Here is a 26,726-nt window from a genome sequence, read left to right as displayed (position 1 = left end):
GTCTTCTACGCGCGCTCAAAACGTCCTCTTGACACGTGACTCTAAAGCACGCTGCCACGCTTAAAAAAAACAACGTTCATTTTAGACAGCGCCACACACAACATGGCGGCACACCGCCACCCACTTCCGTTCGGTGGGAACAGCCGCTCGACCGGAATTCGAATGTCACGTGAGAAGAGGGGACGCTCTCCTGCTCGATGGTAAAACTTTGGCGCTTGCGCACCGGGCTTGGCTGGACCGTACAACGCGTTTGCGTGAAGGATGGCAGCGCCCGGGAGCGTGGAAGAGATGCGGACCCGCGTGGTTCTGGGCGAATTCGGTGTTCGCAATGTAAGCGGAAGAAAGCAGCGGGACAGGTGGAGGGAGAGTGTTGTCTGGCCACGAAGCGGGTCTTGACAATGATTTGAGTGGCTGTTTCCTGGACAGAAGCCTGACTTATATGAAAGAAATATAAATTTAATGCAGCCGAATGAATGAATGAAGCGCTCCTTCGAACACTGTCCTGATACAGAGGAAGGGAAATTTAACTGCGATTTGAGTTTCTCCATGTAAAAGCAGGTTGCTGCTTGAATATGCACAGGTGTATGTATGAACTCCACCAGTTGTCCGGATAATTCTGTAAAGCGATTTTTTTTTTGGTAATTATCCTGGTTTTGAATTTGGAAACTATTGAATTAAGTCGTTGCAGGTAGTCCTCGAATTACAACAGTTCGTTTAGTGACCATTTGAAGTTACAAGAGCGCTGTAAAAAGTGACCTGTGATCGTTTTTTACACTTAGGACCGTTGCGGCATCCCCCTGGTCACGTAATCAAAATTTGAATGCTTGGCAACTGACTTGTATTTATGATAGTTGCAGTGTCCCAGGTTACATGATGACCTTTCGTGGCCCTCCGACGAGCCAGGTTAATGGAGAAGCCAGATTCACTTAACAACCATGTTACTAACTTAATAACTGTAGTGATTACACTTAAACTGTGGCAAGAAATATCATAAAATAGAACAAAATTCAGTTAACAACTTTTAACAATAAATTATGGGCTCAATTGTGGTCATATGTCAAGGACTACCTGTAGTTTATTGAACACATACCCATATAGAGAACACAGGTTGGCAGCTGTTCAGGATTTCAGCTCTATTCAGAGATTGAACCTGGCATAAGCTGCATTTTCTATCTAAGAGTTACCAAGTGTTTCCTCTCCAGGTCCACACAACAGATTTTCCTGGGAATTATTCAGGATACAATGATGCTTGGGATAAGCAAAGATTTGAAAAGGTGAGAAAGAAGTGATTCTTTCTGTTAAGCAGTTTAAAGTCAAAAGTTGCCTATTTTCTTGGAACGGTCGTGTTTCTAACTTTACTTGATAACAACAAATCAGTGCAAAACACTATTTTTGAATCTTACTAGCTTGTGTGTAGTTTGGTTTAAGCTATAGTATATTTTCAAACGTAGATATTGCTTGTATGGTGGAGAAGTTAGTTCATTTTCTTGTTTATGAAAGATGTGCACAAACCATTTTCTGTGCTCATCTGACTGGAAAAATTAGGAAGAATGTGAATTGAATAAATGAACATTTATAGAATATTGTAAAATACCGGAATATTCAGCATTGATAATGACAGACATTTAATTGTATGGTAAGACTTCTTCCTCAACCAAAGTTTTTAACCAAAAGAGGATGCCTATAGATGCCTATTTTCAAACTTTGTTTCCACAGAATTTCAGAATAGATATGATCCATATGGATGAAAGTACTTTGGAATTTGACATGGTGGGGATTGATGCAGCCATTGCTAATGCTTTCCGACGGATCTTGCTTGCTGAGGTATTAATTTTTTCCCCCACAGAAATAAAAAATGCCAGCATAGTCATATTGGTATTTTAATGCATAGGCGTATCCTTAAAAATATCAGAACAGAAGGATTGTCAAAGACATTGTTGTGAAAGACAAATTGTAATACAAAGTCTTCAGAACAGTTTTTTAAATGAGGCAGTTTTATTAGACAGTAAACATTGTAGAAGTTTAAAATACTTTTGTGTTGTAGAGAAAGAGCAAGTATTATTATAGATAAGGTCATTGAAATTTAGAAAGTTGTTGTCCAAAATGGCAAGCTCACTGCTATCTCTCTCTCTCGCTCATCTATCTCCCACCTTTATTATTTATTTAAATAATTCAAGGTGGCAAACATACTTAATACACCTCCCTCCTCCTATTTTCCCCACAATAACAACCATGTGAGGTGAGTTGGGCTGAGAGAGAGTGATTGGCCCAAAGTAATCCAGCTGGCTTTCATGCTTAAGGCAGGACTAGAACTCACAGTCTCCTGATTTCTAACCTAGTACCTTAACCATTAGGCCAAACTGGTAATATTATATTACATGTGCATAGTAGGTATAAGCATGTGGAGCAAGTATCTCTGAGATCTCATTTGTTAAAAAATTACTTCCTGTTCCTCTTATTGGAGCTTAAAGAAACTTTTCAGAAATAAAGATGTAACTACAGGATAGTGAATAAGTAATACAACAACATTGGGGAGTCTACAAAACCTTTTTTTAAAAATTTCCATCTTAAGACTTGATGTTTAGACCAGTATGTTAGACCACTAGAATTCAGAAATTCATAAGATACTGAGAACCAGTGCTTTGATTAATTGTTGCCTAGGTGCCAACCATGGCTGTGGAGAAGGTCTTTGTATACAACAACACCTCCATTGTACAGGATGAAATCCTAGCTCACCGTTTAGGACTGATTCCTATTTGTGCAGATCCTCGTCTCTTTGAGTACAAGAGTGAAGGTAAGATGACTTCCGGTTTTGGCTCCGCTTCGTGCAGAAGCAGCTATGATTTAGCTGCTAACTCCCTAGTCTGTAAAGCTGTCAGGACATCATAAATCTGGGTCCGACAGCTTGGAATTCTTTCCTTCGGGCAAAGAAGGAAAGATGAGCAATTAGGTTGAGGTTGAGATGCCCTAATAAGCTTTTAAAGCTTGCGGGAAGTTCTCCTTCTATAACCTGATAAGCTCCTGGCTGGGTGAGGCATTTGCCTTTATGGCAAACAAACGAAGCGGCCAATTTCCACGGCAGGAATTGATTTATGATGGATTGTAACGTGGACGGAGCAGAAACTGGAGTTCTAGCACTTGTTTGTAAGAAGACTGTAAGCCCCTGAGGATTTATTTGCTGCGAAGATAGGAGAGAAGAAAGCAAATGGCGGTTTTGTGGAATGTGTGTTCTGAAAACGAAAGTAGAAATGCTTACTAACGGCTAGTGTTGAAATAGAAGAAAGAAGATACATAGAAGCATACTGACTAAACGGAAGACATGAGAATTTTATGATTTATATCTTTTCTTTTTCTTTGGGATTATAGTGATTTAGAAGAAAAGTTTTTTGAATATTTTTTTTCTAAATATTTTTTCTTTTCTCTTGGTCTGTTATTAAGTTATATATTTTTTTAAAAAAATGGCTTTTAAGCAAATAGTGCCAAAAGTGTGTCGAAATAGAAGATATATAGGAAGATACTGACTAAATGGAAGAAATAAAAATCTTATGATTTATATTTTTTCTTCTTCTTTGGGATTATAGTGATTTAGAAGATAAGTTTTTTGAAACTTTCTTTTCTAATTTTTTTTTTCTTTCTTTTTCTTGGACTATTATTAAGCTATCCTTTTTTTTAAAATGGCTTTTAAGCAAATAGTGCCAAAAGTCATTAAAAACTTTGAAATTTCTTCAGCTCAGATTCAAAAATTAAAAGAAGAAATCAAAAAGGAAGTAAGAAATTCTTTACAGGAGTTTTTGGAGAGTCACTTTTTAGAAATAGATCAAAAATTTGATGAAATAGAGAAAGAGATGTTGGATTTCAAGGAAGTGGTGGAAGAGCAGAAGAGGGAAATGAAAATGGTAAAGGATGCAATTGCGCAAATATTAAGCTCTTGTATTCAGATGCAGGATGATCTTGCAGAATTTAATAAAGCTAATTTAGAGTTGCAAAGGAAAATAGAAGAAATTCAAAAAAATCAAAACAATTGGAACTTAGATAATAAGATGGAAGATATAAAGGCAAAGGTAGATAGGGCAGATGAAGAAAGAGTAATATTACAATATAGATTAATGGAATATGCTATAAGGGTGAGGGGGTTGAAACAAAATAGGAAGGAAAATTTAAAGGAGATTTTTACGCAAGCCTTTGCTCAGATAAAGGGTGTGGAGCCAGAAGATTTTGAGACTAATATTGAAAGAATTTATCGTGTTAATTCTTGGTGGGCAAGACAAAATAGAGTACCTAGGGATGTGGTTATTTATTTTACAACTAAAAAGGTTAGGTATGAAATTTTGCAAGCCTTTTATAAAAATAAATTTCAGATATAAAAAGATATAAAAGATATAAAAATGATGAAGGAAATTCCTCCTAAAATGTTAAGAAACAGAAGAGAATTTGCTTTTTTGGTGGATGAGTTTAAGAAATATCAGATATATTTTAGATGGGAAGTCCCAATGGGTTTGTCAGTGAATTTTAGAGGTAGAAAGTATTTTCTTAATTCAGTTATGAAAGTGAGACATTTTTATATTAATGTTTTAAAGAGTGGGAATCCTTTGTTGTTAGATGCTAAGTTAACTGGTTTGGAAATGATGGAAAATAGAATGGGAGAGGGGAGGAATGTTTAAGATGTGAATAGGATGATTATGGTTAATTTTTGGAATTGATTTGTTTAAATTATAGGATTTTTGTTATTTGCTATTTGTATGGTATAAATCTATGGGATGATATTACTCAATTGTGAAGGATGGAAAGTGAAATTTATGAATTTAGATAATGTGGATGTAATGATTTTAAATGTTTACTGTTATATTGTGGATGTAGTCTAAATGATTATTTGCTTGATATTTGATTGATGGAGTAGTATTGGAAGACTGAATATTAAATCTTATGACAATTGAAGAAATATATAAGTGATGAAAATTTGAATTTGAGAAGCTGGATTGTAATTTAAGAAATGGACTTATGAAATTTGAAGGAATATACAAGTGGGCGGGAAAAAAAATTGAACTTTAGAAGATGGACTAATTTTTAAAATGGACTGTAAGAAGAATGGACATTAAATGTTATGGCAATTGAAGAAATATATAAGTGATAAAAATTTGAGTTCGAGAAGATGGACTGTAATTTGAGAAATGGACTTATGAAATTTGAAGAAATATACAAGTGGAAAAAAAATTGAATTTGAGAAGATGGATTAATTTTAAAAATGGACTGTAAGAAGAAGTAATATGTGAAGTTGGTATTGTTTCTTTACTTTTTTTTTATTATTATTATTCTTTCCTATCTTTTTATTTTTATTGTGAGGGGATCTATAGTTTTAAATTTTTTTTAAGGTGGGAGGTTAAGTATATTTTGTATACTTTAGCTTGTGATTGTTGGTTATAATACCCGGTATTTGCTCTGGGAAGTCTGGGGGGTGGGGGAAGGGGGAGGAGGGGAAGGGAAATGAATCAACAAGTGATACATGGACTGATTATTAATGTACAGTAATTTTTGAAGATATGAAATTAAAAAATTTAAAATGATATTGGGGATGCTCGACTGCCATTTCAGGAAGAAAAGGAGAGAGGAGTAGAAGGAGGGAAGAAAGTAGGTAGGAAAGTGTAGAGAAGGAGGAGGGAATAAGAGGTTAGATAGGGTGGAAGAAGGGAGGAGTGGAGAAGGAGGAGAGGAAGTAGTAAAGTGAAGGGGATGAAGGATGGGAAAGTAGTAGAGGGTAGAGAGGGAGGTTGTGTAGTAAGGAAGTGGCAGTCGGGCAGGCCTGAATCAGTAATAAATAAAAATTAATGACTAATGGATAATAGTTTGTACATAAATATGATGTTGAAAAATGGAAATAAAAAATTATTTAAAAAAAAAAAGAGTGAAGGTAAGATAATGTTGGAAGTGTTTGTCAGGGGCTGAAGCTGGCTATTACTGAGTAGAACTTAAAACAATGTGTGTGCATCTTGCTTTACTTTGTTCTTCCTTGCTTTTTTCAGAAGATGAATGTGATGAAATTAACACACTGCAGTTTCGGTTGAAAATAAAATGCAGCAAGAATCTTCAGGCGGCTAGAGAATCATCTGATCCTAATGAGCTCTATATCAACCATAAAGGTAAAAGTCTTGCTTTCAAGTCATCAGTGACTATTATTGTTTCTAATGCAAATATTCTTTTGACATGATCTCATATTCAAGCCTTCTCAGTCTACCAAATTTTTCTCCTTCTTTAAATTGGAATAAAGAACTCAGGGCTTGCAAAATTGATTTTGTGTGTGTGCGTGCCTTCCCCTATCTTCACTTTGAATATAATTGCTAATTATTCCCTTTTGATTAAGAAGATGCCCTGCTGGATTGGAGCAGCACATAAGGCCTTGCAAATAATTGAATAATGCCATAGTTTTCTGTGTAGTTGTAAGTAGAACTCTTTTTAAAAATAGTTTTCTTATAGTTTACAGCAAACACATGGAGTGGGTACCACTAGGATCTCAGGCTGACAACATGAATGCAAATTTCCGACCTGTCCACGATGATATCCTCATTGCACAGTTGCGTCCTGGCCAAGAGATCGATGTACTTATGCACTGTGTAAAAGGCATTGGTGAGACAGCTAAAGTTCTGATATAAATTTGGCAATTTCATTTTTTTTGGGGGGGATGGGGGGAATACTCATTTTGTACATGTGGCTGATATTTTCTCAATAGATCTAGATCTCAGTGATGGGGTCCCTTTTAGAGAGGGTAAGGCATGGTTGATTCACAGCTTTTTTTTTTTTAATTTACATTTATATCCCGCCCTTCTCCGAAGACTCAGGGCGGCTTACAGTGTATAAGGCAATAGTCTCATTCTATTTGTATATTTACAAAGTCAACTTATTGCCCCCCCAACAATCTGGGTCCTCATTTTACCTGCCTTATAAAGGATGGAAGGCTGAGTCATTCATGAGCTTGAATTACTCTGGCTTGTTTAATAAGTCGGTGTTTTTTTGTTTTGTTTATGGGATAGCATAACTGCTCCACAGTACTTTGTAATTCTTGTCTTTGTATTGTAAAGAGTGTGTTTGAGTTTTGGGTTAGATAAAGTCAATAATGTGAAATATAGCATCCCTGTTGCTATTTGTATTATTGTATTAACGCTTGTGTGCTTCAGTGAATCTGTTTCAGTTGACAATTCATTTTTGTGAAGCAGCAGTTGGTAGTAGTAGTAGTAGGGCTGAGGCAAGGGCTGAGGTGACCAGGGTACTGATAAGCTAATTGGCAATGAATTAGTGGGAAGACTCATGTGGAATGCTGGCTATCTACAGACGAATAGTTTGAGAATCTCTGCCGTGTGTTCTCTGCCTATTCTCAGCTTCTTTGGGATATCAGCATTACTGTCAAATGTTATGAAAGATTAATGGCCTATTTAGAAGAGTGCAACTGATTTTTATTATTTAGAGGGTTGGACAGATGTGCAGAACAAATCCTGTTTGCAGCCGCTTTCTCTCTGTGCCTCCAGTTCATCCCACTGATGCCTGATTGCATTCATTTGCTTTTTAACAGTCACTCTTTTTCTTTAGGCAAAGACCATGCCAAATTTTCTCCAGTTGCCACAGCCAGTTACCGTTTGTTGCCAGAAATCACTTTATTGCAGCCTGTTGAAGGGGAAGCAGCTGAGCGGCTGAAAAAGTGTTTTTCTTCTGGAGTTATTGAGATTGAGGAAATCAGAGGTAATTTCATTCCTTAAATCAGGGGTTGGCAACCTTAAACCCTCAAAGAGCCACAAAGATCCTAACTGGAAGCCCCTGTTTAATTCTGGAGTCAACTGGAAGTCCAGTTCCCACATCATAGTCTCCTCCTAGCGTCCTTTTTCCTCTGCTGACCAGAAGTCGGTTCCCACACCATAGAGTTGTCTCCTAGCACGGCATCTTTTTTCCTCTACCTATCCTAATTGAAAGCCCTATCAATTGTGGAGCCGACCAGCAACAAAGAGTCACAGCAGAGGGATGAAAGGACCACATGCGTCTCCAGAGCCCCTGTCTTAAATGGTACAAAATCACAAATCATGTTTTATTGACTAATTTCTCCCCTTCTCCCCCCACCCCACACACAATGACAGAACTTTATATACTTTATATACAAACAGATATACTTCTGTTTGATGAAGTGTATGTTTGCCTTCCTTATGGCCTAATTTTTGATCTTCCAATCAACTCAATGGGTATTACAAAAAATGGCAACATAGCCACAACAAAAATGGATCTTTGGTTGGATACCTTCCTGCATTTTGTTGTTCTATTTGCTATGCGGAGACTAAGGCTATTTTTGACTATTGAAAAATCGAGTGAATGCTTGATGTTGGGTTCTGAAAAGTGAAGACTGATTACAAACCTTAAGACAGGGATTTCAACTTCCGCTTGGCGCCACCTTTCTCGCTGGGTGCTAATTTATGGCACTCCGCACTGGATATGGTAAAAGCCGGTGAAAACAGCAACGAACAGCTGTTCCCGGCTTCAATTTCCCTCTCTGGTTGAAAGAGAGAGAAAGAGCAGGGGGGAGAGTGGTAGATTCCCCTAGGGGCTTTGTTTTTGTTATGCAAAGTCCCGAAAGGTCGAATCCCATTGAATCCTCCTTTAATCTCCAGTATTCAGCGCGCTCCTGCAAAAGCAGGAAAAGAGGAAGGTGTCCACTTCTGCTAACAATTGATTTCTTTTTGTGGATTTCTATAAGCAGGCGGAAGAAGCATGAGTGAACAATTATTGGTTTGCAAGTATTTTTGATTTCCTGACTTCCACCTTCTTTAAAAAGAGAATTTCCCCCCCCCTTCCTTTAACTGTTTAAAATGGCGTTTGAGAGCAACTGAAAGTAGAGCGTTAAAGGAAAGGGAAAGGAAAGGAGCCTTGCTGCGAAATCGAAACTGAATGGAGATTTTATCTTATTGTGTTGGACTGTGTATTGTTGGATTATATTACGTTGTTTAAGTATTTCATAAGGGGATTTTCAGCAAGAACTTTGCCATGAAGGTTCTTTCAGAAGAATGGATTCGTGACTTTATACAGGATTACACAGAAAGAATGTATTTAATTATTCAAAAATACGAATTGATAAAAAATAGGGACGTTTTGGATGAGCGCTTGGATGAAATTAACCAGTGTAATCAGGACTTGGAAAATGGAATGGAGGAGATACAAACAAAAGTGGATAAATATGAAGATATGATCGTGAATAAACAAGTTGATGTAAAGAAGTTTCCTTTAAATAGTTTGGATGAAATGCCTGAATTTGTGCTACTGGAGGCTGTCTCCCGAACCGAAAAAACTCACAGGGTTAATGCTTTCCAAGAGTTCTCTTTTTGGACTGATGGAATATACGGCAGTAATTTGTGGATTCTTGGACATAAAGAACTACTAGGAAATATTGTGACTGACTTTTCAAAAGGAGTAATGAAGGAAAGACAGAGATTAATGCATCAAAAAAAATGGCAAGAGACAAAAGTATTATCCTTGAAACAAGGTTGTTTTGAAATCTTAACAGACAAAAGTATTAGTGTCCCTGAAAGACAATATGTGAGGAAGATCTGGAAGAAATGGGTTGATTATATGTTTTATATCTATCATAAATGACTAGGTATTTGGATTTATACTGGATTTTGACGAGGAAGGACTAAAGTTGAATAGATATTGTAATTTTCTGTATTGAAATTTTATAATGTGTTGTACTGAATTTTAAATAGAATATTCTTGAAAGATCTTATGTAAGAAAGACCTGGGGGAAAAATTATATGGTTATAGAAGCTATAAGGGAGATATTCTCTGAATTGGATTGGATTTTTATGCTTTAGCTGGTTTTAAATACTTTAGGATTAATTTGTTCTATTGATTTATATATTTTATTACTGTTAATTGTTAATTTTTTTTTTTGAAGGATTTTGGTTATGTTAGGAGGAAGTCAGAGTTAGAGAGGGAAAATTGGTATAATAGTTTTGGGGAAAAATTTTCTTAGCGTATGTTTGTTTTATTTTTAACTATACCTTGTACTTGTTCCGGGAAGTCAGGGGGAAGGGGGGAGGGGATTAGTGAAGGGAGGAGGGTTGGGGGGAAAGGGGGGGGTTTGTAAAACTTTTTGAATAAAAAAAAAACAAAAAAAATCCAGGGATCCTCAAACTCCGGCCCGCAGGCCAGATACGACCCACTGAAGCCATTTATCCAGCCTGCGCAGAACCACCAGGCTGCCCCACCCACATTGCCCCGCTTACCCCCCCAGCCCCCACCTGCCTTTTGGAGGCCGTGGAGGCCAAAAACAGGATGTGTGGAGGCCTCAGGAGGCCAAAAACAGAACCTTTTTTCAACAGCAGAATGCTACTGGAGGCCGGGGAGGCCAAAAATGGGATGCATAGAGGCCTCGGGAGGCCTAAAACGGGCCTGTTTTTTGGCAATAGAGAGGTACTGGAAGCCAAAAATGGGACGCGCAGAGGCCTCAGAAGGCCAAAATGGGGCCCATCTTTGGCCTCCACAGCACCAGAGATAGGGAGGGACACACACACAAACAGCAGTCCCTCATACACATCCCAAGGCAGCTTCACTAAATTGCTTTCCACCCCCAGAAGCATAACAAAGTGTAATTTGTGTGTATTGTTGGGACTGCTAAATTGGCCATGCTCACCCAGTCGCATGATCACCTAAAGCCACACCCACCCAGCCAGTCCGGCCCCCCAACAGTCTGAGGGACCATGAATTGGCCTCCTATTTAAAAAGTTTGAGGACCCCTGCCTTATGAGAAAAGCTCAATTAAATTCATTGAGGGGTATTTGGAAAAGTCTACATAGAATCAGACTGCCGGGTTTGGCGGGAGGGGTTGTCCAGGTTTAACCAGGAATTTAGATGGGCAAGATGTTATTTCGAATTGTTTTGTAGTTGGGTTGAAGCAGAGATGAACCAACATAATCTAACAGTATGTAGAGAAGGTTCATTGACGATATATTAATATTTTTTAAAATTTAGGTATTGGTTCATTTTTCTTTTCCCCTAGGAAAGAAAGTAGCAAGAGTAGCTAATGCTCGATTGGACACATTCAGTAGAGAAATTTTTCGTCATGACGACTTAAAAAACCTTGTACGTTTGGCTCGGGTGCGAGATCATTACATCTGTGAGTAATCTAAGTGTTCTTTTGTTATTGATCTTTATGGATTGTAAAATGGATACACAGTTTTCCTTGGATCAGGAGCGATATTCCTTTTCCTGGAGGCAATAACTAGCAGGAGGTTTTTGACATCCTGCTAGTTTGAGTGAATGTTTCACCATAGTTTTTTTTTGAGGGGTGAAGGATTGGAGTCCTAGTCCTCTGAAAATCAAAGGGGTCTCATTTCCAGTATTTTTTTTTAACGCTTTACTTATCAAATTTGATGGGTATGATTTAGGACCATTTTGAAGGCTGAAATAATAGAATAGAAATAATAGAGTTGCGGGTGTGGCTCAGCCTTATTAATTTTTAGATTTTAAAAAAAATTGTACCACCGAAAGCCAGCCTTTTAATAGGACTGTGTTGGAGGATACCTGCACTTATGGGTTGTCTAATATTGTTGCGTAGTAGCTAACCACTAGCTTGGAAATGTCAAATGACAAAGCACCTTGTGTAATTTCCTTGCTTTTTATTCTACAGTTCTGTTTTATTTTATAGTCTTAGTTTTTGCATCAAAATGGTATAGAACTAAATAATATCAGTAGTCATTTTAATGGAATTATATAATTCTGTCTTTAGATCATTTTGAGCCAGTCCTTCATTCAGTGCTTAGAAATCTGAAAACATTTATGCAAGTGAGGTCTTAATGCTCATTTTGGGAACATGATATATTTGAAAAGCACAAAAAGTAGATTATTCTCTTGGTTCTGTTGAAGGTCATAACTTATATTCATGTATCAGTGAATTGTGATGTATTGAACAAACCAGAGTTGTCATAGTTTATTAAAAATAATCTGATTTATATACTTATCTCCAAGGCTGCTTGCTCCAAAGTGAAGTTGCCCTATAAGATACGGGAAATAAGCCTTTCTTGAGGTCCCATCACCAAAGTAACCTCTGTGGCTGGGAATTTCTGGGAGTTGAAAAACACAAGTTTTACACATGTCCAGATTAAGAAACACTAAACTACAGAAAACAGATTGTATTTTAGGTCATATTTATGCAGAAATATTGCAAAGGGTTCACAGACTTTTAAGCACAGCTGTATTTTGGTGCCTAGTAATGAATCCTACTGTTCAACAGTAAGTTATCTGCTACTTAACAGTTTAATATGGTATCTTGTGTTTATGCTTGCAAACTGAGACCCCTTTTCCCCCTTCAGTCTCTGTAGAATCCACAGGCATCTTGCCTCCAGATGTGCTGGTAAGTGAAGCAATCAAAGTACTAATGGGAAAATGCCAACGCTTCTTAGAGGAGCTAAAAGCCATCCAGAAGAAATAAATTTGGGAAGACAAGAGACTCTTGTGGGGAAATACCGCTATCAAAATCCTTCCTGATTTGAAGAGGAACAAGATTGCATCAGTCTGTAAGATAATGACCCTTCTGAGATGTCAAAGAACAGTGGTTGCTGAACCATTACTATTGTCATTTACACAACATGGACACAACTGAAATTCAGGATAACAAAGTGCCCTGTGTACTATTTGTGGTCCGGCAATGGTGGATGCCATTCTTTGATAAGGCTTTGCAATCATGTGTACACGGAGACTCCTAGAGTGAACTGTACAATTTCCTGTGTTAGCCTTAGTTTCCATTACAATAGTGGGGTAGAAATCTTACCTGTGTAAGCTGTGTTTGCTGATCTGGTACTATATACTACGACAGTGTTTCACGATTTAGCACCTATCTACTTGATGTATATAGTTCCTATAGTCAACAAAAAAAATCCCCAAGTCAGTTGATCTGTGCCTGAGCTGTAGTTTTCTGCTTCAATGTCCATGAAAATACTTGATTCTTTCAAGAATTTAAATCCTGTTAACTGTCGTTATTTACATTTATGTATATTTGTACATTGTACATTATGTACATTTATGTATATCGGTATTATATGCTGGTCTAAAATATTTATTCCTAATGTTCTCTCACTACATTTACCGTGTTTTCCCGAAAATAAGACCCTTATATTTTTTGAACCCTGAAATACGCGCTTGGCCTTATTGCCATGCACTCAAAAGCTCGATTGGGCTTATTATCAGGGGATGTCTTATTTTGGGGGACACGGTATTTTAAAAGATTATTTTTAGTTACTGGGACACATGTCTCAGTAACTAAAGTAGGGAAAGACCTCCTTGAATATTCCTCCCACCCTTAAGTATGGATTCCAATTGTTTTCAAAGTTAAGGAAGTACATTTCAACTATTTTCTGACAAAACCCGAATATCCTTCCAGTTTAATCCATTATTCATTGATAGAAAAATTCTAATTGAAACAGGAGAGAAAATGCCTATTGATAAAATAGTTGAAATAGAAAATTAAGCTGCAAGAAATCATCTCAACAGGAATATTGTTGTGTATAAGTCTTTGAAGTATGTGAGCCAAATATATAACCTTTGGTGGCACATAAAATTATGAAGAGTAGAAGGCCCAGAACATGAATTGCTCTGGTTCCTTATGCTACTTTGTCATCAAAAATGTTATTTTTAATTTATTAAACAATCCTATTAGCCTCAAAAACTAGCGTTGCCCAACTTTGATAAGAATGTCTAATTTTTAGCCCAAACATAAAATAATGTATTTGAGTATATTCAATAAAGCAAGACAAAGCATTCACACAAAAGCTTGAAGCATTTTAAAGCATCTGCATTTGTACCCTATGCTTATTTACTGTATGTGTAAAGATTGCTAAAGGTTTCTGTGAAAATACATGTGCATGCACAACCAGGTACATCTTTTGCAGTAGTTGACCGGGCCTTCCAAAGGATGCAGCTGATTTAATGTGTTGAACAGGAGTACTTCAGTCAGGGCAGCGTGTTTGTATTAAGTAAGGGCCTCTGGTGGCTCTGGAAGGGCCTCTGGTGGCTCAACAGACTAATGCAGTCTGTTATTAACAGTAGCTGCTTGCAATTACTGCAGATTCCAGTCCCACCAGGCCCAAGGTTGACTCAGCCTTCCATCCTTTATAAGGTAGGTAAAATGAGGACCCAGATTGTTGGGGGCAATAAATTGACTTTGTATATAATATACAAATGGATGAAGACTATTGCTTGACATAGTGTAAGCCGCCCTGAGTCTTCAGAGAAGGGCGGGATATAAATGCAAATAAATAAATAAATAAAAAAGTATGCAATTCTCATAATTGCAGTGTTTGACCCAGCCGTGGTGATGATGTTCAAAAAAGGTCTGAAAAGAGTTAATGCAAAGGAAGAGCAATGTTTGTATAAAATGAAGAGACTTTTATTGACATTGATTTGGAGACATCTTCAGATACACCATCTCTACAAAAAAAAAATCCTTAATTGTTTTAAATGCTTCTATTACGGGCACAGTAAATTAAAATGTAATTAAGACACAATAAATACAGTTAGGCTAGATTCCAAAGCTATTTAACAGGGGAATTTGGTTTACATAAATGTTACACTGAGATCAGGATTATAAGCAAGTCAGAGTGGAGTCTGGCTACTAGTGAGGATCCAAATATCAATCTTAAGACCTGTTTTCTTTCATGTAACCAGATGTGTACACTACTAAGCCGCTTAATTGAAAAACACCACTCCTGTAGTCAAGCTATTACAGCAGCCACTAAAGAAAGTCCTTCTATTTGATACTAATTCTTCAGACTGAAAATTAAAATCTGGCAAATTTATGCCCACATTCTATCGCTCTCTCGGATAAACAAAAACACTTAAGACCTGGTCTAGAGGCATTTTGTAGCATCAAACACTGAACAAAATTATCCAGAACTGTACTGCATTCTACATTCAGGGGGAGCGTTTCAGCATAAGTTATTTTAGACCAGTATAAAATAGTTCTGAATTCTTTGTGTTTAGAAAATTCTTACTTTTGATAGCTGAAGACTGATTGCAGCTATAATACCTATTGCAACAATGTTTCTAGGTCAAAGAAGAGGATGTTTAATCTGAGGCTTCCTGAGGCTTGGTTGAATTAAAAAAAATATTTTCACTCCCAGTTTCTCAATGGTGCTTGGTTTGGTGGAACATATGGCCAAGTACTGCTTCTCAAAAGTAATAAAAGTAGTACAACTTTTGAGTTAGCGTAACTTAGTGATTCATCAGCGCCCAATATGCACATTGCATTTATTCATCCAAGGTATCTTTTTCCAGCAGGGAAGCAGGAGTCTCCTATTAGTGTCATGTTGAGGCAGCAACAATACAGGTGTCCTGAAGGAGAAGTAGCAGAGAGAATGAGAGACTGCAGAACCTTCTCCCTTCCCCGGTCAAGTACTGTATGCATGTATGAAGGGTTGTTTGTAAAGAACTGACCAAATGACAGTTGGACTGGAATGCCTGAGCAACCGCCATCCAACAGCTGCAAGTGAAGCTAGAAAATCCTCCCCTCCCCCCCAAAAAGGAGAATGAGGCCAGTGAGAATTGTATCAGGGCTCAGGAAAGGAGTAAACAAAGGAAATATGGCTACTGTGAAACAACACAGAGTATAAAGGAGGAAAAAGTGGGATTGTCTTCAGCTTATGGCTCAAAAAGGGCAATGAGGATTTCCTCTTCATTGTTCTCAAAAACGTCTGTTCCTAGGGGTGCTTTCACCTTCTTGAAAAGAGATGGAAGGTTTCTGATGTGGACTTCTTTCCTGAATTGTTCTCCTAGGGGCTTCTGTAAGGAAACAAAAATTAATAGGCAAATGATGCATAGAAATATTCCAAAAAGAATTGCCTAGGCTAAAATTGTAGAATTTCCTCCCCCCTCACTCCATGGTGTTATGACTTGTTCCTGGGTGGTTCAGTATGGGCTGAATTTAACAGGGATCAACTTCAAGTCAGTCAAAGCCAGAAACAAAGTATCAAATGCTATATATTCTGTAGCAGTTAAGCAGGGAGTAGGTAATGCCATAGATGGCCTGGGAAAGATAAGTTCTGGAGAATATTTTGAATCATACAGAATAGTAAAGGCTACATGGTTAGATCTCCACAAGTACCCAATATTTCTACCATCACAGTTTAGGATTTGTCTAACATGAGTCACAACTAATGGGCTGAACAGGTAAGCGCTGACATTGGTTAAAGTCCCACAGAGGGGAAGAAAAAAACCTGCTTATCAGAAATCAAATGAGATTTGTCTGTTGCTTGATATCATGTCTTACCCCTATGCATCCGGCAATTAGGCGTTTGAAATGGTCCTTCCGCCGTTTGTCTGCCACCTTCTGAAGCGTTACGTTGAGTAGTTTGGAATCAAACTGCTCCAGGGAATCTTTCTGGATTTCTGGGACTTGTTCCATCACTGTTTTCAACTCAGCATAGCGTGGACGCTTTAAATAACAAAGAGAAGAATCAGAAGGGACCTTTGCCAGAAAAGAAATGGCTATTTCCAAAGAGGGAATTAACCACTAATGATAAGTTCAGAACTTTGCATCCCACCAAAATGAGCCTTGGATTTGGAGTGGCACTAAACCGCAAAAATAGCGGCGGATATGGGAATGGGTTTTCTCCCCCATGCCTTACCAAAGCTTCGTAGATCTGGAAAGCCAAGTGGACAAGTGCTGCCATACAGCCGTCATGTTGTCCGTGAACTTGTAACCCTTTCAGTACGCTTGTGAAAAACCAGGTCACTGCTTCAGGGATCATCATATTCTTTGTAAGCACCTATGGCAGAGAGATTGCAGTGAAGCAAGATGGGGAGAAGGGGCTGTTTTCCAAAATTCTGATATTCACCCCTATTTTATTTAATGCAATACCCTTTTATCACATTCACCACTTTGTATCCTTCTAAACTCAGTATCGAGGTACCTGTTTGAGCAATGGCCAGCAGAGTTGCGTGGTGGTTCTTTGACAGGATAAGGTATCCTTCCAGGAAAGGGATGTGAAGGCTGTAATTAGCAGAGCAGTACAGACATTCTTGGGGAAAAATAAAAAGAAAGTTAGACCAATTACCGACTTACAGGATTTTTCTGTCTTATGGGTCAAGGCACTCTTCGTTATGGGGCAGAATTAAATGGTACGTAAGAACTCTAGATGTTTCATGAAGCACAGAAATATATTTCTTTGTCAGATTAATCAAGTAGAAAAAGATGAATCACCCTATTTCCGCACAGAACTAGCATTGGCCACAATATTTCCATATTCTTGTAAAAAGACATTATTCATGATGTAAGTTTTTCACAAAAGCAATAGCTTTTATGCGTGTACTTGCTTGTTTAAAAAGCAGATTTGTACTGAATATTCTGTGTGTAATTTCTAAATTTACGGACATTTTCCCCTCCTACAAGGCCCCCAATCTAGGGCTGCTGGAATATAACTGGTAATGTAATGAGGTTACAGGAGAAAGAGTGCTTTTTCTTTTCTTCAAAAACAGAAGAAAGGCCTTGCTGAATCAGGAAGAGAGTCTACAGATAGTCCTCAAATTATACTCATTAATTCAGGAACTTCAAAGTTATGATGGCACTGACAAAAAAGGATTTATGACCGATCCTCAAAGTTCTAGCCATTGCATTGCCTGCAGTCATGTGGGCCTACCTGCATTCAGGACTGCCATGCCATCACCACCAGTTTATTTTCATTATCTTCTTTGTTTAGGAAGAGGCTGGATTCCCAGGCAAGCAGCCAGTGGTTGACAGCTATGGGTAGGGTGGCTAAAATTCTGTGGGTGGGTGCTAGGGAACATGGGGCTTGAACAGAGGTGGGTTTCAGCAGGTTCTGACCGGTTCTGGAGAACGGGTAGCAGAAATTTTGAGTAGTTCGGAGAACAGGTAGTAAAAATTCTGACTGGCTCCGCCCTCATCTATTCTCTGTCTCCTGAGTCCCAGCTGATCGGGAGAAAATGAGGATCTTGCAGTATCCATCCCCTGGATTGGGGAGGGAATGGAGATTTTACAGTATCCTTCCCCTACCATGCCCACCAAGCCACACTCACAGAACCGGTAATAAAAAAATTTGAAACCCACCACTGGGCTTGAGGCTGGCAGCTGCTGAAGAGTAGCGTGGGCCAAGACTATTGAAGGCCACTGCCAAGGAGTGCTGCTAGCAAGCCCCATGATCCCTAGCTCCCACAGCAATCCCTTGACCTGTAGCTCTCATCCATTAGTCTGCTTGCTTGAGACTCCTGACTGTTCTTTCAATGGAGTCATGTGAAATCCTCACTTAATGGATTCCATGATCGTGGGGTTATGATGGCAACTGGGACTGCTGTGATTTCCACTGCTAAGGGATATAATCATACAATATGACAGTTTATGACTGTATTTATATTTATTATCTATCTATCTTTTATCATCATCTATTTTGAACAAAGATCTTCAGAACTGCTCATCTCCTGAATTTATTCTAAAAAAAAAAGGGGGGGGGAAAATAAAAGAACGGATTCCCTCAAATAATGAGTAGCAGGAAGAAGTTATTATCAGACTTTATATTTTCAAGAGTTAAAGTGAATCCTTCAATGCTCACAAATAATATAAAGACAATATTGAACCAGAGTTTCCTTACCTCTTGTTTCATTAAGCATTTGCCCAATTCAGTGAGCTCAGAGCTGGTTGATGGAGTCACCTCTGTGGACATCATCTCCTCATCTATCAGGGAAAATAATGTGAATAAAATTCATTACTAATCATATCTCGATCAGATATCTGTTCCTTGAACAAGGCACAGATGTATCAAAAATGCTGGCCGGACACACAGAGAAATGTATTCCTTCACAGTTCCATTTATCTTAAAGTCACAGTACCAGAAAGTGTCAAGAGCAGGCAGATGACCTACAGAACAGCAAGCCAAAATATGAATCTCGGGGGATAATCAATCAGAGAAAAAAACTGCAGTGAAGAAATACTGTTCTTGGAGCCATTGATCATTAGGATTCTTACATCCATTTTTGGGATATTGTGGCACTGATTCCTGAAGTGTGGCTTTGATTCCTTGCTAACAATTAAACTACTAAAGTGGTTAGTAATTCCAAAGGTATTTATATAACAAGAAGAATAACCTTATTTTTAAAAGTAAGTTAGCCACAAAATGTTTATACATGTAGGACCAATTCAATTCAAATCTAAAGGGCAGCAGAATGAACAAGACTTTTACCTACCGTCTCCATCTGTAATAACTGTATTATTCTGCTCAGCACCTTTTTTTGACACACAGCAAACAGCTAGAAATACAGCAAAAGAAGATAAATATCAGAGTCAATGAGACACGATGCCTTCCTTTCAAGAATTCCTTTCAATATCATTTAATTTTTACTCTGCAAAACTTTGAAATGTATCTTACATTGAAAAATCTCAGTTCATTAAAAAAAAAAGGAATGCAAACTTTTTTTATATTAAGTGAATAAAATAAAATGTGATTTGAAGCATTATTTCCTCTAAGCCGCTTCTGATATCACCAAGAATAAGGAATCCCAAGTGTTCAAGTGATTTGGACATAATAGTCAAATGATAAAAGCCAAAGAGGAAGGAATAAGGCCAGACTCTACATGAATGTGTATTCTGAGAAATTCCTTATTAAATTATCACACACTACAAGACATATTTTCAAACAATTTTGATCTAGTATTTAGCAGCTGAGAATATGCTGTAGAAAATGGCTGATGCTCTTTTCTTGCTGCTTATTTGTCATTATCTATCTTTTCATACTGAAGATCAACATCCAAGAACAATGACTGAAGATAATTAGGCTTATCTTATTAACCTACCGCTGATAAAGGAACATCTTGATGATCATAAGATGAACAAGAGCATTTTCGAAAATAAAAGAAAAATAGAGAATACTTAGGTAATCGGGTTGCTGTCAAATATTGTAATAGCTAAATTCCTGTAAAAACTACTAATAGCATTCCTCCTGCTTAGGGAGATGTGTGTCCATATATATTGTCATTTCACCCACCAATTAGATCCATAACTTCTCGGGTGAGCAGCCTAACCAGCTGCTCTTCCAACATCTCTTGAGATTCTGGATTGTCATCTACTGTATCTTCATCATTGCTGAATAATAAAGGAAACAGATTTTAGGATGGCAACAGAAACCTGAGGGGCACAACAGATGCTGACTATTATCATATTACCAATACTAAAATATTAATGAAAGATAGTTCACCTGATCCATATAGTGATGCCCAGCCTGTTCTAAATGAGACTGCAATAGGATCAGGATCATAGCTTTAGGATATAATATCGGCAGCATCTGTGGCATAAAATATTTTTATATTTTTTAAAAAAATTCAACTTGTCCAAATTTAACTGACAGGTAGGTTGTCTAGGAGTAGCCACCAAGGGGAACAATCCTTTCCATTTTTAAAAAATGCTGGTCTGTTTTTAAATCAATTCAGCGGGCTGGTTCAAACCTTTAAAAGCTAAATAGTTTGGAAATGAGGTAACCAAACATTCCAAATGAACCATTCAGGTAAGTCAGTGTGTTGATTAAATCTTCTGGGGTTCCACAATCAGAGATTAGACAGAAGATAATTAGGGAAAAGCTTCTGCATTATCCCACCTTAGTTCTGTGTACTTCATGCAAGAACATCTGTCCAGTGCCAAAAATAAATAGATTTTTAATTTGTTTATCTACTTATTCTGACATTATTCTTGTCTTAGGAAACCTTACTGCTTTATGACCATAGGTGTCCCTTTCAGAAAAGGCTACTTCAGGCACAAAATGCAAAAAAGAATACAAAAAGAATAAAATGTAAGTTTCAAAGAGCAGTCCTCTCCTCTTGTTTAAGCATTAGACTTACCAAATCAAACTCCGCTGATAGATAACTTGCCATTTCTGAGTCAGCCTCTGGCAAAAAAAAGCAACATGACGTAAAGCAGGGGTGAAATGCTTCTGGTTCGGACCGGATCACCTGATCCGGTAGCGATGGCGGCGGGTAGTTCGGAGAACCGGTAGCAAAAATCCCTGCCCCCCCCCGCATGCCCAGCTGAGCCGCGCAATCATCAGAGGTTTTTTTACTTTTAAAAGCATTTTTTCTTCAGCTGAAAAATGCTTTTAAAAGTAAAAAAAAAAAGCCTCTGAAGATCGCGTGGCTCAGCTGGGATTGTCAGAATCCTTTCAAAGCATTTTTTCTACCAGCTCTTCAGCCAAAGAGGCTGTAAAAAAAAAAGCTTTTAAAGGGTTCTGGCGATCAGGCAACTCACTTGGGATTGTCAGAATCCTTTCAAAGCATTTTTTCTACCAGCTCTTCAGCCAAAGAGGCTGAAAAAAAAAAAGCTTTTAAAGGGTTCTGGCGATCAGGCAACTCACTTGGGATCGTCAGAATCCTTTCAAAGCATTTTTTCTACAAGCTCTTCGGCCGAAGAGGCTGTAAAAAAAAAAGCTTTTAAAGGGTTCTGGCGATCAGGCAACTCACCTGGAATTGTCAGAACTCTTTCAAAGCATTTTTTCTACAAGCTCTTCAGCCAAAGAGGTTGTAGAAGAAATGCTTTTAAAAGTAAAAAAAAAAAAAAGTTGGCCACGCCCACCCAGTCACATTACCCCCATCCCCATCCAGCCACGCCCACAGAACCGGTAATAACAAATTTTACATTTCACCCCTGACGTAAAGGATTTCAATGATATACTGTAAACTCAGAGTTTTGTGTGTTCTACATGAAGCCACTTCAAACTCAGTGACAGATAAAATTGAATTCAGTGAATTCAGTTCACGCTATGCACGTCACCAAAGTTACCTAATTTATTCTCCTTTGGTTATGCTCTACTCTTTACAAGAGTTATAAAAAGCACTGAAACGTTTGCAAAACATCTCGCTCAGCTGCATTTTTCAGAGTTTTAAGTATTTTGGAGGTTAGTTTTATATACTTATGAATTTCACTGGGTATTTCAGTGACTGACACTTCTCAATTTATTCTGCTTTAAGGGCATAAAGATGATATCACATTACACGTAAAACTTATCCAGAAGTTTAATGCCAGAGAGAGAAAACCACATGATATTACTGATATCTCTAGTACTTGTTATGAAACAACAATACAACACTCTCTTCGATATGTTTCTGGGTTGTCAAAAACTCTCAAGTATACTATAAGGAGGTAACAATAGCTAAAATATTATAAATCAATAAGGAATGCATCCCAAATTAAGTTTGGGATCATTTTAAATCCTTACCAAGATCTGCTTCTGTAAGCTAAAACTTTGAGCAATAGTAACTAGTATCTATTAACACGAGAGAAAGACGTGGGAAGTATGCTGTCAGACCTGGAAGCCATATTTCTACTTTTGCGCCTTCAGGCTTCAGGCCTGCCACAAATTCTACTGTGAGAAAATGGGAGGGGGGATTGTGTAGAGAGAAGAAGATATGTAGTCAAAATAGAATTCTTTTAGAAAGTCAAGGCCATTGTGCCCTGTAGCTGTGCTGAGAAGAATGAGGAGGCATCTTCTGTCCCAGACGGTACTTGATTGATTTGTATGATGGACATGTGGGTGAGAGGCAAGGACTTGAACTTTCTCTTGGGTGAGGAAAACCCAGCAACTTTCAGATTTAGGTTTTCCCATATGTGCCAATATTACATCTCTAATAAAAGTTAGCTTTGAGAAACTTCAAGCCTCAGAGTTTGATTTTGTTGGGGCTGTTACTTGGACCCCTGAAATATGCATTTTGTGACTGGGTTTGGGTCATTCCTAATCATATGCAAAAATATCTCTAGGAATTTTGCCACAACATCACACCTAGCAAAATCCTTTGCTTAAGTGAAGGATGCTTTCAAGCATATTAGCTCCATGATAAATACAAGGAAACTGAAAACAAATGTGATCTTGGTTTTTTTAATCCAGTATTTTCAAAATTTCACCACAAAAAACTCACTCTCTCTTTCAGTATTCTCAGACACAGTATTTTGTTCTTACCATATGTAGGTAGGTGAACAGTGGTCCAAGTATAGGGCAGATCAAAGATTCGTAGTGTTCAGGTGGGCAGGAGACAACCAAAGGTTTCACAAAAACACCTTACATGAAACTAGTTAAAGAAGTGGAGCAGCACAAATACACATCTATATTTCTCCCATAGAAAACCATTAGATTCATCTAGTCATGGCAATTTCTGTTCTTGAACTGATAATTTTGCTCCCAGATACCTCAGAACAGGCAGATGCATTCTTCTCTGAATTTTTCATAAATCTGATTTTTTCCAACACCCCTACCCCAAAAGGCATTCTATTCTCAAGGAAAGAATGAGAGAAATCTCATTTAGAAATCTAAACCAGGATTTTACAATGCACTGATATGGCCATAGTCCACTAGAGGCATTATGTAACAAAATTCAGTACATTATTTTAAGTATAGGATGAAACCGCTAATAAGACTATGCTTGCCTTAGTCTTAGTAGTCTTAGTAGACTACAAGTCTAATCTAATTGGGATCTCTCTTTCCTTTTGGACAATGAAAAACATTGGATCAACGGATGTAGATGTTCAGTAGGATCATATACCCCCTGAACATCTGCATCTGTTGAAATCATAGAATCGAACTGCATTGTGTTAGAATCATAGACATGTCTGCCTTTATTCTGAGCTATTCAAACTTTTTAAAAACCTTGAGAGGCATATACCTTTATGCTCTATTCTGATACAAGTAGTCCTCGACTTGTAACGGTTCATTCAGTGACTGTTCAAGGTTACAACAGCACTGAAAAAAGTGACATGACTATTTTTCATTTACAACCGTTGCGGCATCCCCATGGTCATGCGATCAAAATTTGGACGCCTGGCAACTGACTCATATTTGTGACAGTTGCAGTGTCCTGGGGTCATGTGATCCCCTTTCACAACTTTCTAACAAGCAAAGTCAATGGGGAAGCCAGATTCACTTTACAACTGTGTGACTAACTTAACAACTGCAGTGATTCACTTAACAACTGTGGCAAGAAAGGTCATAAAATGGGGCAAAATTCACTTAAGAACCATCTCACTTAGCAAAAGAAATTTTGGGCTCAATTGCAGTCGTAAATTGAGGACTATCTGTACTATTTATTGCTTTTAGATTTATTTATTTTTTTACTAATTAGATCTACTGGTACAATCTAGAATGGATCTGGTCAGTTGCAGGAGAAAGGGTCCTAATTAAGAACAAGACTCAAGCTGGGACATTGTATGGAAATCAGAACAAATTTGGAAGGAGAACTATAAATAAAAAGCAAAGAAAGGATACGAAGCATAGGGCGGAGTCTGTAGTCAGGAATATTGTCCAGATTGATGAAGGCTGAGTTGAGGAGCTCAGCTGCTAGACCCTCAACAACATAGAAATCTTGCTGCATCGATGAGCCAGCACTACCCAGAATGTGGAAACTGCAATTCAAAAAGCACAATCTAGAAGAGCCAAAAGGTACTCTGCTTTGAAAAGCTTCCTTGTACTTTATCTGCACAAAATAAAATTGGCATTTTGGATCAGGCCAATTTCCATTTAGCCCATCTATATTCCATTCTTCTTTTTATAGCCTTTATAATAATCAGTTACAAGAACATACACAGCCAGCTATACTGGAAAAGTAGTAGAAAGCCCACATGTGAAGTAACATAGCATTATGGAAAATCTGTGAATTTCTTACCAGTTATCATATAGTGTACAGAAGAACCCCTGCATCCTTTCCAAGACTGTTTTGTAAACAGGAGAATCATAAAGTTCCAGTAAAGGCTGGGGGAGACCTAACAAAAGAGGAAATACTATCAGTGGAGAGATTCATCTCTGCAGGCAGTGACCTGAGCAGTTCTGGCTACCAAAAGCACAAATTTACTTGTGGATGTCTGGAATAGGTCAATTTGGAGCATAAATGCTTTTAATTTAAAAGTTGAGAGAAACGGCAGTAAAAATGTGATGCTTTCAGAGAGCAGTTATAAACAAAGCAATATTTTTCATGTGGTTTTTTTTTTTTTACAAAATAACTAATTATAATCATGCTTGTGCAGACTTCTACCTGCTTGAAAACAAATGTAATTCATGATGCACTGAAATCCAAATAAATTTAGAGCAGAAGTATCTTCCAGACATAATATTTGTGTAATGTAAATAAATCTTTCCAGGCTTATCCACATTATAAACTTTATATAATAAAAATTATTTGCAAAACAGAAGTAGCTTCAGATCCTTATCCCATATACAATTAACTTGTTTAATAGAATGTGATGGATATACCATAAATATTTTGAAAAAACACTTTTGTGTGTTGATCAAGTCAAGTTATTTAGCAATTTGCAATTTAGCAATAAAACAGATGGGGAGCTGGGACTGAATGAATACAATTTTAAAAATACTTTGACTAGGGATAAGCAAGTTGTAAACCAGTCACATGCTGATAGTGTTCATTTCTTTGCTGCAGGCAGTTTATGTGACCTTGGTGCAAGTGGACTTCAGCAGTTTTCTCTGTAAAATTATTTTGCCAGTAGGCAAAGATAAATAGAAACATTCCTGAGAAAACCAGGCAGAGCTGTAAATATAAGAGGGGAGCTTGGCTTTGGTTCAAAAGGAAAGAACATCCCTCCAAAGTTCTTGGGGTGGAGATCTTTAAAGGCAAAAGTGAGGCAGACATGACTACTAGCTAATTTAATCTGTCAGTGTCCTAACTGCAAGGAGACCCTGCAGAAAATGAGTAGACATTGTTGTCCTTGCAAAGATTAATTGTAGGCATTGTTGTCCATGCAAAGATGGATCAAAGACTCACCATTTTGCTAGACCAGTTTCTCCAGTTTTGATAACCAGTATAAATTTGCTAAATCTTTTCCTGTATAAATCCACATACAATACAAAACGGCAAGCAAGAATTTGAATGAGATATTTTCGCTAAATTATATTTAGTTCTTTTGCATAAATTTGTCATCCAAAATGATGTATTTTGCACTGGTTATAAGCTGACATCACAAATGATTTACTTTCAGTTTCTATGATGTCCCCTTTCCCCAAAAGGCCCATTAAAAAGAAAATCAGAGGCTCTGGGTTTTAGTTTGACTGGACCATAATTTACTCCAATTTGGCCCAGCTTAATACAGATAGTTCTCCACTTACAGCCAATCATTTAGTGACTGTTCAAAGTTACAACAGCACTGAAACATCTGATTTATGATGGTTTTTCACACTTACGATTGTTCAACGTCTCCATGGTAACGTGATCAAAATTCACCCGCTTGGCCCGACTCATATTTGTGATAGTGGCAATGTCCAGGGTTCATGTGATCATATTTTATGACCTTCTGACAAGCAGAGTCAACTGGGAAGTCAGATTCAATTAAATGTACCACTTAACTGTGCTATTAATTTAACAACTGCAGCGATTCATTTAGAATAGAATAGAATAGAATAGAATAGAATAGAATTTTATTGGCCAAGTGTGATTGGACACACAAGGAATTTGTCTTGGTGCATATGCTCTCAGTGTACATAAAAGAAAAGATACGTTCATCAAGGTACAACATTTACAACACAATTGATGATCAATATATCAATATAAATCATAAGGATTGCCAGCAACAAGTTATAGTCATACAGTCATAAGTGGAAAGAGATTGGTGATGGGAACTATCTAACTATTTAACAACTATCTCAAGAAAGGGAATAAAATGGGGTGAAGCTCATCTAACTGTCTCAGCAATTTAGGGCTGAATTATGACTGTAAGTCGAGGA

At 37.7% G+C, this 26,726-nt stretch overlaps 2 protein-coding genes across 2 annotated transcripts in view; one reads left to right on the top strand and one right to left on the bottom strand.

Moving 5' to 3' along the window:
- The first annotated feature begins 120 nt into the window (after nt 1–120).
- On the top strand, nt 121–13,679 carry POLR1C (RNA polymerase I and III subunit C). The gene is made up of 9 exons (XM_058163253.1): nt 121–330; nt 1,203–1,274; nt 1,717–1,824; nt 2,662–2,794; nt 6,018–6,134; nt 6,469–6,618; nt 7,576–7,725; nt 11,024–11,140; nt 12,336–13,679. Exons 1-9 carry the CDS (start codon nt 262–264, stop codon nt 12,452–12,454), a joined length of 1,035 nt encoding a protein of 344 aa, XP_058019236.1. The 5' UTR covers nt 121–261; the 3' UTR covers nt 12,455–13,679.
- A 706-nt stretch (nt 13,680–14,385) lies between these two features.
- Nucleotides 14,386–26,726, bottom strand: part of XPO5 (exportin 5) — a 40,017-nt gene continuing 27,676 nt past the window's right edge. Inside the window, exons 22-32 of the mRNA XM_058163212.1 lie at nt 24,661–24,757; nt 24,264–24,400; nt 22,965–23,062; nt 20,857–20,903; nt 20,010–20,107; nt 19,213–19,275; nt 18,621–18,703; nt 16,929–17,036; nt 16,644–16,784; nt 16,286–16,450; nt 14,386–15,798 (exon numbers count right to left, since the gene is read on the bottom strand). Coding sequence (XP_058019195.1) covers nt 15,658–15,798; nt 16,286–16,450; nt 16,644–16,784; nt 16,929–17,036; nt 18,621–18,703; nt 19,213–19,275; nt 20,010–20,107; nt 20,857–20,903; nt 22,965–23,062; nt 24,264–24,400; nt 24,661–24,757 — 1,178 coding nt within the window. The 3' untranslated portion in view covers nt 14,386–15,657. The remainder of the gene's footprint in view (nt 15,799–16,285; nt 16,451–16,643; nt 16,785–16,928; nt 17,037–18,620; nt 18,704–19,212; nt 19,276–20,009; nt 20,108–20,856; nt 20,904–22,964; nt 23,063–24,263; nt 24,401–24,660; nt 24,758–26,726) is intronic.

The sequence above is a fragment of the Ahaetulla prasina genome, chromosome 1, assembly GCF_028640845.1.
Source record: "Ahaetulla prasina isolate Xishuangbanna chromosome 1, ASM2864084v1, whole genome shotgun sequence".
NCBI lineage: Eukaryota > Metazoa > Chordata > Lepidosauria > Squamata > Colubridae > Ahaetulla > Ahaetulla prasina.
Note: the sequence above shows the minus strand (reverse complement) of the source record. Positions and strands in the feature narration are given on the sequence as shown.